Source organism: Echinops telfairi, unplaced genomic scaffold (assembly GCF_000313985.2).
Source record: "Echinops telfairi isolate 266 unplaced genomic scaffold, ASM31398v2 ScPeMD7_1;HRSCAF=3_0, whole genome shotgun sequence".
In the NCBI taxonomy this organism is placed as follows: domain Eukaryota; kingdom Metazoa; phylum Chordata; class Mammalia; order Afrosoricida; family Tenrecidae; genus Echinops; species Echinops telfairi.
The window spans coordinates 79,440,613-79,453,745 of NW_022103896.1; the positions used below are offsets into that span (position 1 = coordinate 79,440,613).

The 13,133-nt window shown below is 40.4% G+C and overlaps 1 protein-coding gene across 1 annotated transcript in view; it reads right to left on the reverse strand.

Moving 5' to 3' along the window:
• Nucleotides 1-13,133, reverse strand: part of PRKDC (protein kinase, DNA-activated, catalytic subunit) — a 217,273-nt gene that overhangs the window by 17,535 nt on the left and 186,605 nt on the right. Inside the window, exons 74-77 of the mRNA XM_045291676.1 lie at nucleotides 9,405-9,609; nucleotides 8,131-8,198; nucleotides 7,082-7,302; nucleotides 6,688-6,780 (exon numbers count right to left, since the gene is read on the reverse strand). Coding sequence (XP_045147611.1) covers nucleotides 6,688-6,780; nucleotides 7,082-7,302; nucleotides 8,131-8,198; nucleotides 9,405-9,609 — 587 coding nt within the window. The remainder of the gene's footprint in view (nucleotides 1-6,687; nucleotides 6,781-7,081; nucleotides 7,303-8,130; nucleotides 8,199-9,404; nucleotides 9,610-13,133) is intronic.

Consider the following 13,133-nt stretch of genomic DNA (forward strand, 5'->3'; position numbering starts at 1 on the left):
TTCATACATATGTTGTTATGTCACATTAGGTGCAATCCCTGCAATGATACAGGACTCTTCTACCCATCTGCTGGGTTTCCCTTTCCATGCCTCCGTCGTCCTTGCTTGCTGAATTTTGTTTGGGGACAAATGTTGCCCTTTTGGTCTCCTATGGTTGATTGTTCTGAGAAGTATGTTCCTCACTGCTATTACTGTTCACTTTATGAACTCACTTTAAAACTCACTATCACCAATTTGACCCACTTCCATAATGACCTGATCATACAGGGTAGAACTGCCCTTGTGTGTTTCCAAGACGGTAATTCTTCATGGGAGTAGAAAGCTTTGTTCTGTCATTGTGCAGCTGGTGGCTTGGAACTGCTGACCTTGCAGTTAGCAGCCCAACACATAACCACAAAGCCACAAGGGCTCCTTGTTCACTTCATAGGCCTACCTATTGCCTGATTGATAGGTTATTTCTTGGAGTGCTTCAGCTCCAGGTTTGAAGCATGTCTTCTGGTTCCACCAGTCTCTATCAGACCAGTAATTCTGGCCTTTAAAAAAAAAATTTTTTATGATAATGAATTTTTTTCTGTATCTCCTTTATGCCCTATCTCCCTCACTCTGTTCAGGACCTTCTGTTGTAATCCATCTCGGAGCACTTGGTAGTGTGGTAGCTGGGCACCACCTACTTTTTCTGGTCTTGGGACAGTGGAGTCTATAGTTTGTATGGTCCATTAATCCTTTGGACTGTTTACTTGAGTATTTGATTTTCTTTAGCAATTGGTTCTTTAAGCCCTATTCTACTCCCTCCACTGGCTTATCAGTCACCTGGTTTTGACCACAAATACAGGCTCTTACTTTTAAAGGCTACCATAGAGGTGGTGCTGTGGGTTGCTGAATGCCTGTTCAGCTTCTGACCACAAGGATGACAGTTCGAATCCATCACCCTGCTCCTTGGGAGGAAGATGAGGCTGTCGGCTCCTGTAATGGTGTGCAAAACTTTGGAAACCCTCATAAGGTTGCTATGCGTTGGAAATGATTTGATGGTAATGGGTTTGGTTTTGAGACCATGGAGGTGGAGAGCAGGGAATAATTCATGTTAAAATGCAAAACAAAAGTTCTTACTGAGATTCAGCCACGTTTTTTTCTTCATACCACACTGCACGGGTGCTTTCCAGACTTCTAAAGAAGTTGATTATGACCTTTCTGTCAGCGTGCTTTATGAAACAAAAGCTTTGCTGAGGTTATTACTCTGTCATTTTCACTGACTTTTTCCTATTGTGCATGCCTTTACATTTTTAAAATTTTATTTTTGTTGTGATGAAAAGATATGTAAAAAACACACCAGTTTCTACACCTACATGTCAGTGGCGCTGACTACATTCTTTGAGTTAGGCAACCGTTCTCATTCCCGGACAGGTTGTTCCCAATTAGCATAAACTCAGTGGCCCCTAAGTGCTCTATCTAATCTTTTGAGACGTCGTCGTCCATTTGATCTTATACCGGGAGATCTTAGAAGAGTACAATGTTTCAGATGAACATTATTTACTAGATGAATCGTTTAGGTGTTACACACATCAGGGAATGCTTTTGGTTTCAGGCTTAAAGATTATCTCAGGGCAATAGTTTCAGGGGTTCACGTGCAGTCTCCCTGGTTTAAGAAAGACTAGATCCCAGGAGATTTTGAAATTCTGTACTGCATTTCCCCCCTTTTGACCAAGATTCTTTTATAAAATCTTGATTAAAAAATATTCAGTAATATTGGCACCATCTAGTTCTGGTCTTACAGCATAGGAAACTAAGCCAAACTAACTGCCATCGACTTGAACCAACTCACAGCTACCCTATAGGGCAGATAAGAACTGCCCCTGTGAGTGTCCGAAACTGTAAATTTTTATGGGAGTAGAAAGCTCTGTCTTTCTACCATGGAGTAGCTGGTGGTTTTGAACTGCTGACATTCAGAATCACAGTCGAATGTTTAGCCACCAGGAGGCAGTTGTTCATGGAGGCACGTGTGGCCACACATTCCATTTCTTCCTTCTATTTCTAACTCTCCTCCTTTTGTTGCTTCAGGCAAACAGAAATGACTTGTGATAACTTGAATTGCTGCTTGTAAGCTCTTAAGACCCCAGCCACTACAACAAATGAGATAGAACAAAAATGCTAAGCATGTTATTAGGCCAAGTACCATCATTTGCCGTTAAACCATGACACTAAACCTCCCAGACAAAGGCACAAAATCCCATGAGCTGCCAGGTTAAACATAAGCAGTCCCAGCAGTTATTCTTTCTAGCCCCTGTCATTGTTGTAAATATATCTATCACATAACTTGGCCCAGTTTAACTTTTTGTACGTTTATAGCTTGTTGACAGGGATTAGATAAATTGGCCGTGCAACCCTACCCTCAATCCAGGAGTTTCTTCATGATCCTCAAACAAAACTCAGGATTCCCTGAGGAATAACCTCCTTCTTTCCCTACCCCAGTACCCTTTGCCTCTGGACACCACTAATAAACTTTGATTTGTGTACATTTTTCTCTTCTTGTCTACTTACACAAGTGAAGTCATATCTGTTCTATTTGTGATACCTTCAAGCTATAACCATATTGAATCATATACCAAGACTTTATTTCTCTTACTACTATTCTACTGTAATTAGGTTTGGCAGTTTGCTCACCCGTTCACATCGGTTGATGGGTATTACTGTTGTTTCCACCTTTTGGCTATTGTGAACAGGGCTGCAAGGACTGCTGGTATACAAATATCTGAGCCTTTACGTTCAAGTCTTTACCAAGCATCGATTTTCAAATGCATTGATTCTTCTTTGGTCTTCATTATTCAATGTCCAACTTTCATATGCATATGAAGAGATTAAGAATACCATGGCTGGGGTCAGACGCACCTAAGTCCTCAAAGTAACAATCTTGCTTTTTAACACTTTAAACATGCAGCATATTTACACAATGCAATGTGTTGTTTGATCTTTTCACTGCTGCTTCCATGGGCACTGATTGTGGACCCAAGTAAGACAAAAGCCTTGGAACTTCAATTTTTCCTTTGTTTATCATGTTGTACAAGTACATGTTTATCATGATGTACATGTACATGTAATTGGTGCTATTTCTGGACTTATTATCTATTTACATATGAATAGACAGTTTAGTAATCTTTTCTTACTTAAAAAAAGTAGAAACAATTATTAACTTGAAACAATTGATTTGAGACCATCTATAAGCCTTAAACCAAAAATATCCCCTGAATCTTCTAACAACCAAACAACAGTTTAGTTTAACTAGTAAAGATATCTGCCTTGAACATGGTGCTCTTTCCAGATCTATCTATATGGGCTCGAACTGACGGCAGTAATTTGAAAGATTAGATAGGAACTTTGGGGGCCAATAGGTTCATGTTAATGAGGGAGGATCACTTCAGAAATGGAAAACGAGAATGATTATATAACTTAAGGAACGCACTTCGTGTCAGTGAACTGTACATGCACAAACTATTTCACTGGTGTCTGCTTTGCTGTGTTGTCAGCAATAAGGAAATTTATTTTAAAATGTTTTGAAAACTATTACTTTGTTTTCTTTTTTAAATATTTGGAACAATGTGTGTATGGATTGGGATAACAGTTGTATGAGCCCCTAATAAAATGTTAAAAAAAAAAATTTGGAACCATATTTTTGTTATAGCTTTCAAACTAACATTATCCATCATATTTTTGAACATATTTCTATGGACATGCTAATTCTTCATCAACTATGTTTAATGGCTGTATGTTTTCCATTGTTTTAACCACTCTGAGGAACTAGTGGTTACATGTTGGGCTGCAAACCACAAGCTCAGCAGCCACCGGAGGGAGAAAGACGAGACTTTCTACACCTGTGGAGGGTTATGGTCTCAGGAACCTACAGGGGCAGTTCTACCCTGTCCTGTAGGGTAACTATGAGTCAGAACCGATCAATGTCAATGAGTTATTTTTTTCTTTTCTTTTTTTGGCAGCCCATATTTATAATCCCTGCTAGCAATACAAGTCCCATCTTTTCTACCTCCTTCCTGAAGTCCCCTCATGTATCCTCTATGCCTCTAGTTCTTCTATGTGCAATCCACTGTGCTTCCTGTTCTGCAGTTATGAATCATGTTAAGAAAAACAATTTGAAAAAAAGGAAAGAAAGAAAAACAATTTGGCCTTTGTCTTTGGTTCCTGTGAGATAGTCCTTGGTGTTTCTTTAGTACTTGAGGTATGGTTTGGATCTAAAACCTTCAGACCGTATCTAAGATTTGTGTAGTGGGCAGGTGAGCCAGGCCAGGAAGATCTCCAGTATCAAATAACCCAGGAGCCATGCTGATTTAACATCTCATGCAGATGCGAACAGGCCTCAAACATTACTATGGGGTAGCGTCAATAAAGGCTCTGAATGGGGAAGCCCCAGGCTGGTGAAGGGAGCATGATGCATCCTCTTTGGACTATGAATGCTCTGCACTGGTAATCTTCACAGACCTTGGCCCCTTGTCTCTTCCATATGAAGATGGTGATGGGTATCTTTTGGCCAAAATAAATCTGTAACTGTAATTGTTTTCTGTGAGCTCTATGAGGAGTTCCAATGAATTATCAAACCCGAAATAGTAGTAGGAGCCAGAGGTGAACATGAAGACCAGAGGAGGTCGCACCACTGAGCTTACTGCTGGCCTCCCAAATTTTTAAGCAGCAGGGTACAAGTAAGGGTGGGTGGGCTAAGTGTGATTTTACTGCTTGTTGAGTCCTGACCTCGATCCGGATGGTGAGGGGCAGAGAGGAGAATGTCGCCTGGGCAGCGGGAGTCAGAGATGACGAGAAGTAGAAAAGTGGGGATTGATGAATCTTCACATTTGGGGGATTAGGTTTATGTTGACTCTTATTAAATATAATAGTACTCACAATAAATGGCTATTATGTAGATGCTTTCATTAAAAATCTAAGCGCTCTGGTGGCATAGTGGTGATGAGCTGGACTGCTAAAAGAAAGGTCAGCAGTTTGAAAGCACCCGCTGCTCCTCAGGAGAAACATGAGGCATGCTATTCCCAGAGTTACAGTCTTAAAAACCCACAGGAACAGTTCCACTCTGTCCTACAGGGTCTCTATAAGTCGGAATTGACTTCGTGGCAATGCTTTTGTTTTTCATTAAAAATATTCCTTTCAAAGGCAATAAGTTATCATCATCACAATACCGTCATGGCTAACAAGTGTTCAGGGCAAGCCATCCGATATCAAGTGCTGTGTCCGGTGCTTTAAAGATGTTTAATACTTTCCACACCTTTAAGGGGTACTGTGATCCCCATTTCTGGATTCAAAAACTGATATTCAGGGTAATAACTTGCTACATGTCATGTATAAGTAACTAGTAGAGAGAAAGGCAAGTTTTATTTCAAAGTGATTTTTAATTCCCTCTCTTTAAACCCAAATCTGTGAACTCCATTGTTCCCACTATTTTAGTACTCTTATCATTTCAGAAGAACCTACTATTTATTACATCTTTATCTGTAAATACTTTTTATAGTAGTCTCCACTACATTTAGTTTCTCACCAAGGCAGAATAGATTGGAAGGAACCTTAAATGACTGCTATCAAACGTGGTGAAGAAAGCCGATAGTGCCGGCTATCAAAAGATATAGCGTCTGGGGTCTTAAAAGCTTGAAGGTAAACAAGCCGCCATCTAGCTCAGAAGCAACAAAGCCCACATGGAACAACATATCAGCCTGTGTGATCACGAGGTGTCGAACGGATCACTGAAGACAAATGGGTGCATAAGCAAATGTGGCAAAGAAAGCTGATGGTGCCCGGCTATCAAAAAGTATAGCATCTGGGGTCTTAAAAGCTTGAAGGTAATCAAGCAGCCATCAAGCTCAGAAGCAACAAAGCCCACATAGAAGAAGCACACCAGCCTATGCAACCACGAGATGTCGAATGGATCAGGTATAAGGCATCATCAGAACAAAAAATCTTACCATAGTGAATGATGGGGGAAGTACGGAGTGGAGACCCAAAGCCCATTAGTAGGACAATGGAGATCCCCTTGCAGAGGGGTCTCAGGGAGAAGATGAGCCAGTCAGGGTGCGATGTAACAACGATGAAAAATACAACTTTCCTCTAGTTCCTAAATGTTTCCTCCCAGCTCCCACTACCATGACTCGAATTCGACCTCGCAAGTCTGGCTAGACCACTGGTACAGATAGGAACTTAAAATCCAGGGCGGATGAGCTCTACAGGACGAGTGGAGTGAGAGGCGAAACAGGGAGGGTAGAGGGAGAGTGGGTAGGAATGAGGGAACTGATTACAAGGAACTATATGTGACCTCCTCCCTGGGGGACGGACAACAGAAAAGTGGGTGAAGGGAGACGTCGGACAGGGCAAGATATGACAAAATAACAATTTATAAACTATCAAGGGCTTATGAGGGAGGGGGGAGCGGGAAGGAAGGGGGAAAATGAGGACCTAATGCCGGGGGTTTAAGTGGAGAGAAAATGTTTTGAGAATGATGAGGGCAATGAATGTACAAATGCGCTTTACACAATTGAAGTGTGTATGGGTTGTGATAAGAGTTGTATGAGCCCCTAATAAAGTGATTTCAAAAAAAAGAAAAAAGACTGCTATCAATGTGAGGGGGAGTGCCACATGCAGAGGCAGACTGGACACAGGTGGAGGTGTAGCAGGTAGACTTCATATTACCTCAAGTAAGCCGTTTTCTCCTCTTGTGACATAGTAATCAAGAGAAGATCCTTCAAGGTAAAAGTATTTTCAATCCATTCAATTAACCCTAATCTAAAAAGGAGAAGGAAAAGATTATGAATAAATACAAATCCAAAATGTCCTGTCTTCTCTAGAAAAAAGGTTCCTTAGAAAAGCAAAAGATTTCTTCCTGTCAATTCCTCACATCAAGAGAGAAGTCACAAGTATAGTGCTTGCATTATGCCATTCTATTTCATTCCCGTCCTTTGTAAAATTAAACATAGGTACTTAATTGTCGAGCGACCTCCCACCCCGTCTCTGGAAAATCAAGCAAGGATTTCGCATGGTGCTGGGATGCCCATAGGTATAAATGTACTTTAGGATCACCACCTACCTGCTGGTCATGGGTATAACCTGGTAAGTCTTTAGCTGCATGTTTCTCTGACTGCAGGCAGCATCCCGGGACAGAATGACATTCATGACTTCAAAGAGCTGCTCAATGCGCTGGTCCTGCCGCAGATCTTCGCCCCCTTTCACAAGGAAAGGGTACTCTTTCTCATCGTGCCCTCTGATGAGGATGCGCTTAGGTTTTCGGATCGAGCTCATTACTTTGACCTTTAAAAATTAGAAAATAGTTTATGTGTAGTCTTAAAAAGAGAGAAGAGCCCAACATCTCATTATCAAGAGAGGGAAAGTAAGGCCGATTAGCATGTATTTTTCAGAGAGCGATTAGCTCTGTCAGACAGAATAAGTGACAGAAAAAGAGAAGTTATTTTATTTGGTAAGACCAGAGAATGGAGTGCAGGCAGACTGTGGGGCCAGTGAAATAATTTTACCTGTTTATTCCCCACTGCTATGTCTCCCAAGATTTCATGTTCATGATTTTAAATAATTGCTTATCAATCTGAGTATTCTTAGTAATGACAAATATAACTAACTTTCTACATGAAAACCAAATAATTCACTTCCACGGAGACCATTCTAACTCATAGCAACCCTGCAGGGGCAGAACAGAACTGCCCCTTTGGGATTCTGAGACTAAATCTTTACAGCCTTATCTTTCTCCCGTGGAGCAGCTAATGGGTTTGAACCACTGCCTTTGTGCTTACCAGCTCAGGGCATAACCCACTCTGCTCCCAGAGAGCTTAATTTCTACATAGTTAGTTTAATTCTACATGTATTTTGTAATGGATGTGAACACACATCTTATCTTGGACCTAATTATATATTTACATTGACTGACGTTGAAAATGGGGAATATTAAATTCTGTATATAATAGAAATACTGTCCGTATATGAGAGAAAACTTTTGTACAATTGACAACAACACAAGGAGTTGTCTTTTCTACATCACTTTCATATCTGAAGAACTAAACATTATACACTGATCATCCTAAATGGAAAAATTACAATCATTGGGGTTTCAAATACATACACACTTACCCGTTCATCAAACCCAGTGATGCGTGCATGGTATTCAGGTAATGGCTTTCCTTTGCCATCATACTGCCCTGGAACAAACCAAAGAATCTTAGATATAACCTGTTATCGAATTCCTGTATGTTAAAACACATCTAATGAAAAAGGGACCTAGATAATAACATTTTTCAATATAAGTTTTCATATAAAGAAAATAGACTTATGCAGATATTCATGTAATTATTTATCAGTTTCATTGGTTAGTGGAAGCTAGCTTTCTCTCCTAATACTAGAGAAATTCCAGATAAGAAAAATAATGTACTGAGCAACAGCACTGTTGGACCCAAGTGTGAACTGAAATTGCACATTGGAAGGCTTACATCTTTGTCTTGCAACTGACAATATGTAATTACATAACTATTAATAACAACATAGAACATTATAACCTCAATTATGTTTTTTCATTACATTCACAGGGAAGAGGACAGGAGTAACTATATTGAAACACTTTTTCCATCAAACCAATGTTTCAGAAACATGGACTCTTCACAAAAACTGATGCCATGCTTACATCCCGGCAATATGCTGGACATCTCCATCCTGAGCGTATCTGTCGCTTATCTCCGGAACATCAGTTAGCATTACCTTCTCACTTTATCTGGGATGAACCTTTGCATGCCAGAACACACCTGGATTGACACCTGTGTTATATTTCTACAGATTCATTCAGGAGCAAAGCATGTGTGTATGCAGAGGAAATTAGAAATTCTAGTTACCATTGTTATTTATTTACCATTATTATTGAGAAATCTTAACACTGTTTTCATAAGAAAACTAACTAGATAATTCATTTAGATCACTACATACATGTTGTTGTTACGTGCCCATGGCCTCCTCATGCACCACAGAACGAAACACTGCCAGGCCCTGCACCCTCCCACAACAGTCCTTCTGCTGGAGCCCCTTGTTGCCACCATGACGTCAATCTGTCTCCAACAGAGGGCGTTATTGCGAAATGTAAAGCTCGTTTTTAGAAAAAGGTCTGTGTTGGGGCGGTTCGCTTATGTTAGTGACGGAATCAGTCGGAAGGGACAGTGAGCCTGGTGGCACAACTTCAGGAACATGACCCATGTCACTGAACTACACAGGCAGAAACTGTGGGCTTGTTTTCACACCACACACCCGGTAAACTAAACGAACTGCTGAGTTCTCAATAGCACTATTTAAGAACCCAGAAGTTATCACGACAGCACTATTATCCTTAAAGTGTCACTCTTTCACTCCAAACATGAACTCACCAGGAATCTCTAGCTCATTTCTCAAAAACTCCACTTTGAAGTTGCTCATCCAGGGGGAGCACTCACGCAGATTCCCGGGCGGCTTCGACGCTTGGTTCATGTGATTAAGTAGCGTGGAGATGATGCTGTTGAAGTCACTGATCCTCATCGTAGTTAGCTTAGAACCTCCTTTCCCAAAATGCTTATCAAATTCTTTTCCAAAGGCCTGAAATTAATACCAGTCTAATCACATAGGGTCCTTCTGTGTTTTAAAAATTTATGTTCTCATTTTTCTTAGAATTTAATCACTGTTAAGACTAACGGTATTACACTTGATGGTAGTTTTCAGTCTAGAATACCTTTAGAGCCGGAATTCTAACAGGATGGCAAACAAGCAGATATGCTATGCAGACCCTCTGCAAAAAAAAGACCTGAGAAACCAAATAAAATTATATTTGACTATTTGATCATAGTCTTAGGACCCCAAGTGTCATGGGTGAGAATAAAGAAGTAGATCAAATACTAATTAGAAGAGAACAAGGGGATAGAGTGGTGAATGGTCAGTGGGCATTTTGTGTTACTGCAAGCAGAATTCCAGTTGGGGCAGGAACCAGATAGCCAGCTCCGTTCACCCGGGAGTACAGCAGCACCTACACTGATGGCTAGGGACCAGAAGGGTGTAAGCTCCCCTTTACTCTCCATACCCTCCCCAAAGTGTGGCCATGCCCACAAACCACCACCTGGCAGCCGGCGACACCATGCTGTCCTGCACCTGAGGTCCCAGGCACGTCCTTGGACACAGGTCCCACGTGCTTACCACCGCTGTGGTTGGAGGTACACACACTCACACCCACCTCCTTAGAAACCCATCCCCACCACTTCCTGGGCCAGCTGAGCACACCGTATCCCCACTTCCAGACTGATCATGCACAGAAGCCAAGTGCGGAGTCACCAGTCACATACCAGTTATCCCCCGAAAGACTCTTGCTGACTCAGGACTTAAAGAGCCACATTTGTGGTGTGATTCAGCACACTCCTTTGCTTGGTTCAGCAAGGAAGACTTTCTTTCAGGTTTGTATGCTTCAGGTCTCAATGGCTGCTGTGAGCAACTATGGCAAAGTTTGCACTGTTCTTCTGGATCCTGTGTCTGGCTTGCCTCGGCCTGACCTTGGGTTCTTGGGAGTTGAGCTAGCAGTCTTTTGCCTCCCCTCATTCATCTGCTGAATTAAAGTCTGCTTTGGTGCAAATTCAGAGAATCATCAAGGTGGGCATCTAAACTATGGATTTGGGATTTTCTATCCTCTACAACCGTGTTTCCTTGTTAATTTGTGAGTTCTGTGAGCTGTTAACAGAAAATTGCAGAACTCTGGGACATGAGGGAGAATACAGAGGGGTAAAGTAGTGGCTACTATCACATATAATGAAGTCATAAAACATTTTAGAAAGGTTGGACATTAAGCACATTTTTAACCCTCACCACACTGGGTTTAGCCTTATACAGACTCTTCTAAAGGAAAATGTTTATTAGAAAGATTCAGAGTAAAAAAAAAAAGATTCAGAGTATTAAGAGGATACAATTAACATGCAAAAATCAGTTGACTTCCTTTGTACTAACAAAGAGAACTCTGAAAAGGAAAGTAAAAAATATATATGCCATTTACAAAAGTCCCCCCCCCCCAAAGATGCAATACATATAACTTAGGAATACAACTAACCAGAGAAGAGCATATCAATAAAACTACAGAACAATCTTTTGATAAAAAGTCAGAAGTCCAAAAAACCCCTACATAAATGGAAGAATATGTCATGCTTATGGGTAGGAAGACTTAACATTGTGAAAATGTCAATACTACTTAATCCAATCTGCAGATATAATGAAATCCTGATCCTGACTCCATCATCATTCTTTAAAGGCATGGAAAAATTAGTCACTGATTTTACATGGCAAGGAAACAGACCCCAACTAAACAAAGTAACATGAAAGAAAAATACGAGACTTCACACTTCCCAATTTCAAAACCTACTATCCAGTCACAGTAGTCAAAATAGCATGACAATGGCAACCCAGAAGTAATTCACATAGTTGATCTTCCCTGACAGGCAAAACAAAACAAAAAACCCATTAAATGAAGAAGTAAGTCTTTAACAAATGATGGTGGTTAAATGATATCCATTTGCTGACTAATGAACAGAAAATTCTGATCTCTCACCCTATGAAAAATTAATCCGGGATGGATCAAAGACTAAACTGTAAAACCTAGAACTATAAGGCTGCCATATGAGAAATAAGGGCAAACGTGGGGCCCTGTTACACGACATCAGTATATTATCAAATACAACCGAGAGCTCAGGAACAGCCGCGGGCAAACTGGATGACTGGGACCTCTTACAATTAAACAGCAAAAGCCTTAAAAAAAAGTGTAAAGCAAGAACCTACAGACTGAGAAAAAAAATGGCAAGAAGGTACCAGATAAAAGACTAATCTCTAAAATTTTTATAAATCTTTAACACCTTAACAACAAACCCATCAACAATCCAATTAAAAAATGAGCAGAGAAAAAAGACACTTTCGTACTAAGACATTTAGGCTGCCAACCAACAAATGAAGAAATGCTCAACATGATTAGCCGTTAGAAAGCTGCAGTTCAAAGCAATGAGATAGGATCTTGCTCCAGCAATAATGGTAAAGGTAAAAACAAAGCAGAAAAGAAAAGATGATGGCCAACGTGTGCAAGCCAGAATCTTCATCTGACACTGATAGGAGTGTAAAATGGTACAATGGTATAACCACAGTGGAAAACGAGGCATATACTACTTCCTTAAAAAGAGGTAGAAAGACCACATGATCTAGCAATCCCACTAAATTCCACAAATAGATATATGCATACCATGTTCACCAGTCACATAGCAGAAAGACAGAAACAACTTAAGTGCCCATCGACAAATTAATGGGTAAACATGTGACACAAAATGGAATCCTATGCAACATTACAGAATGATGATAACATACCTCACGACATCGGTGAACCCGGGAGACCTTATACTGAGTGAAATTAGTCTATCAAACAAGGATCAAGATTGTATGAGACCACTATTATAAAAGTCAAGAAAGGATTTTCACACAGAAAGAAGCACTGTTTGATGGTTTCTAAGGATGGAGGGGAAGAAAAGATACCACTATCTACAAGGTATACACATTAACTTGGGTGAAAGGCAGACAATATACAATAAGGGGCAGTTCAGCAGAAAATAACGAAGGGAAATATTCACACTGGGAGGAGAACATGAGTTAGAGGCAACAAAAGTAACTAGGACTACATACATAATCCTGTAGCTAACAGCAATAACAATAAGCAACAAGTAGGTGCATGGACAGACGTACAGGCTGAACAGTTGCAGGGCAGTGAATGGGACTACACTCATGAATATACAGAGGACTTCAAAAAATTTGTGAAAACATTGTAGAATTGGCTCATGAATTTTTGAACCCTTTGTATACATGGATCTATGTACATCATATGTAAATGCACATGTTTGAGAGGATATTTTTATATGTATATTTATATATGATACACATAAATCCAAGAATGTACTAGAGAATGCATCATAAAAGAGTAGATGCATTTAAAGTATGGTGTTGGCGGAGAACACTGAAAGTATCGTGGACTTCCAGGAGAACAAATGAATTTGGCTTAGAAAAGTATAGCCGATATGCTTCTTACAAGCGAGGCTAGTGAGACTTGGTCTCGG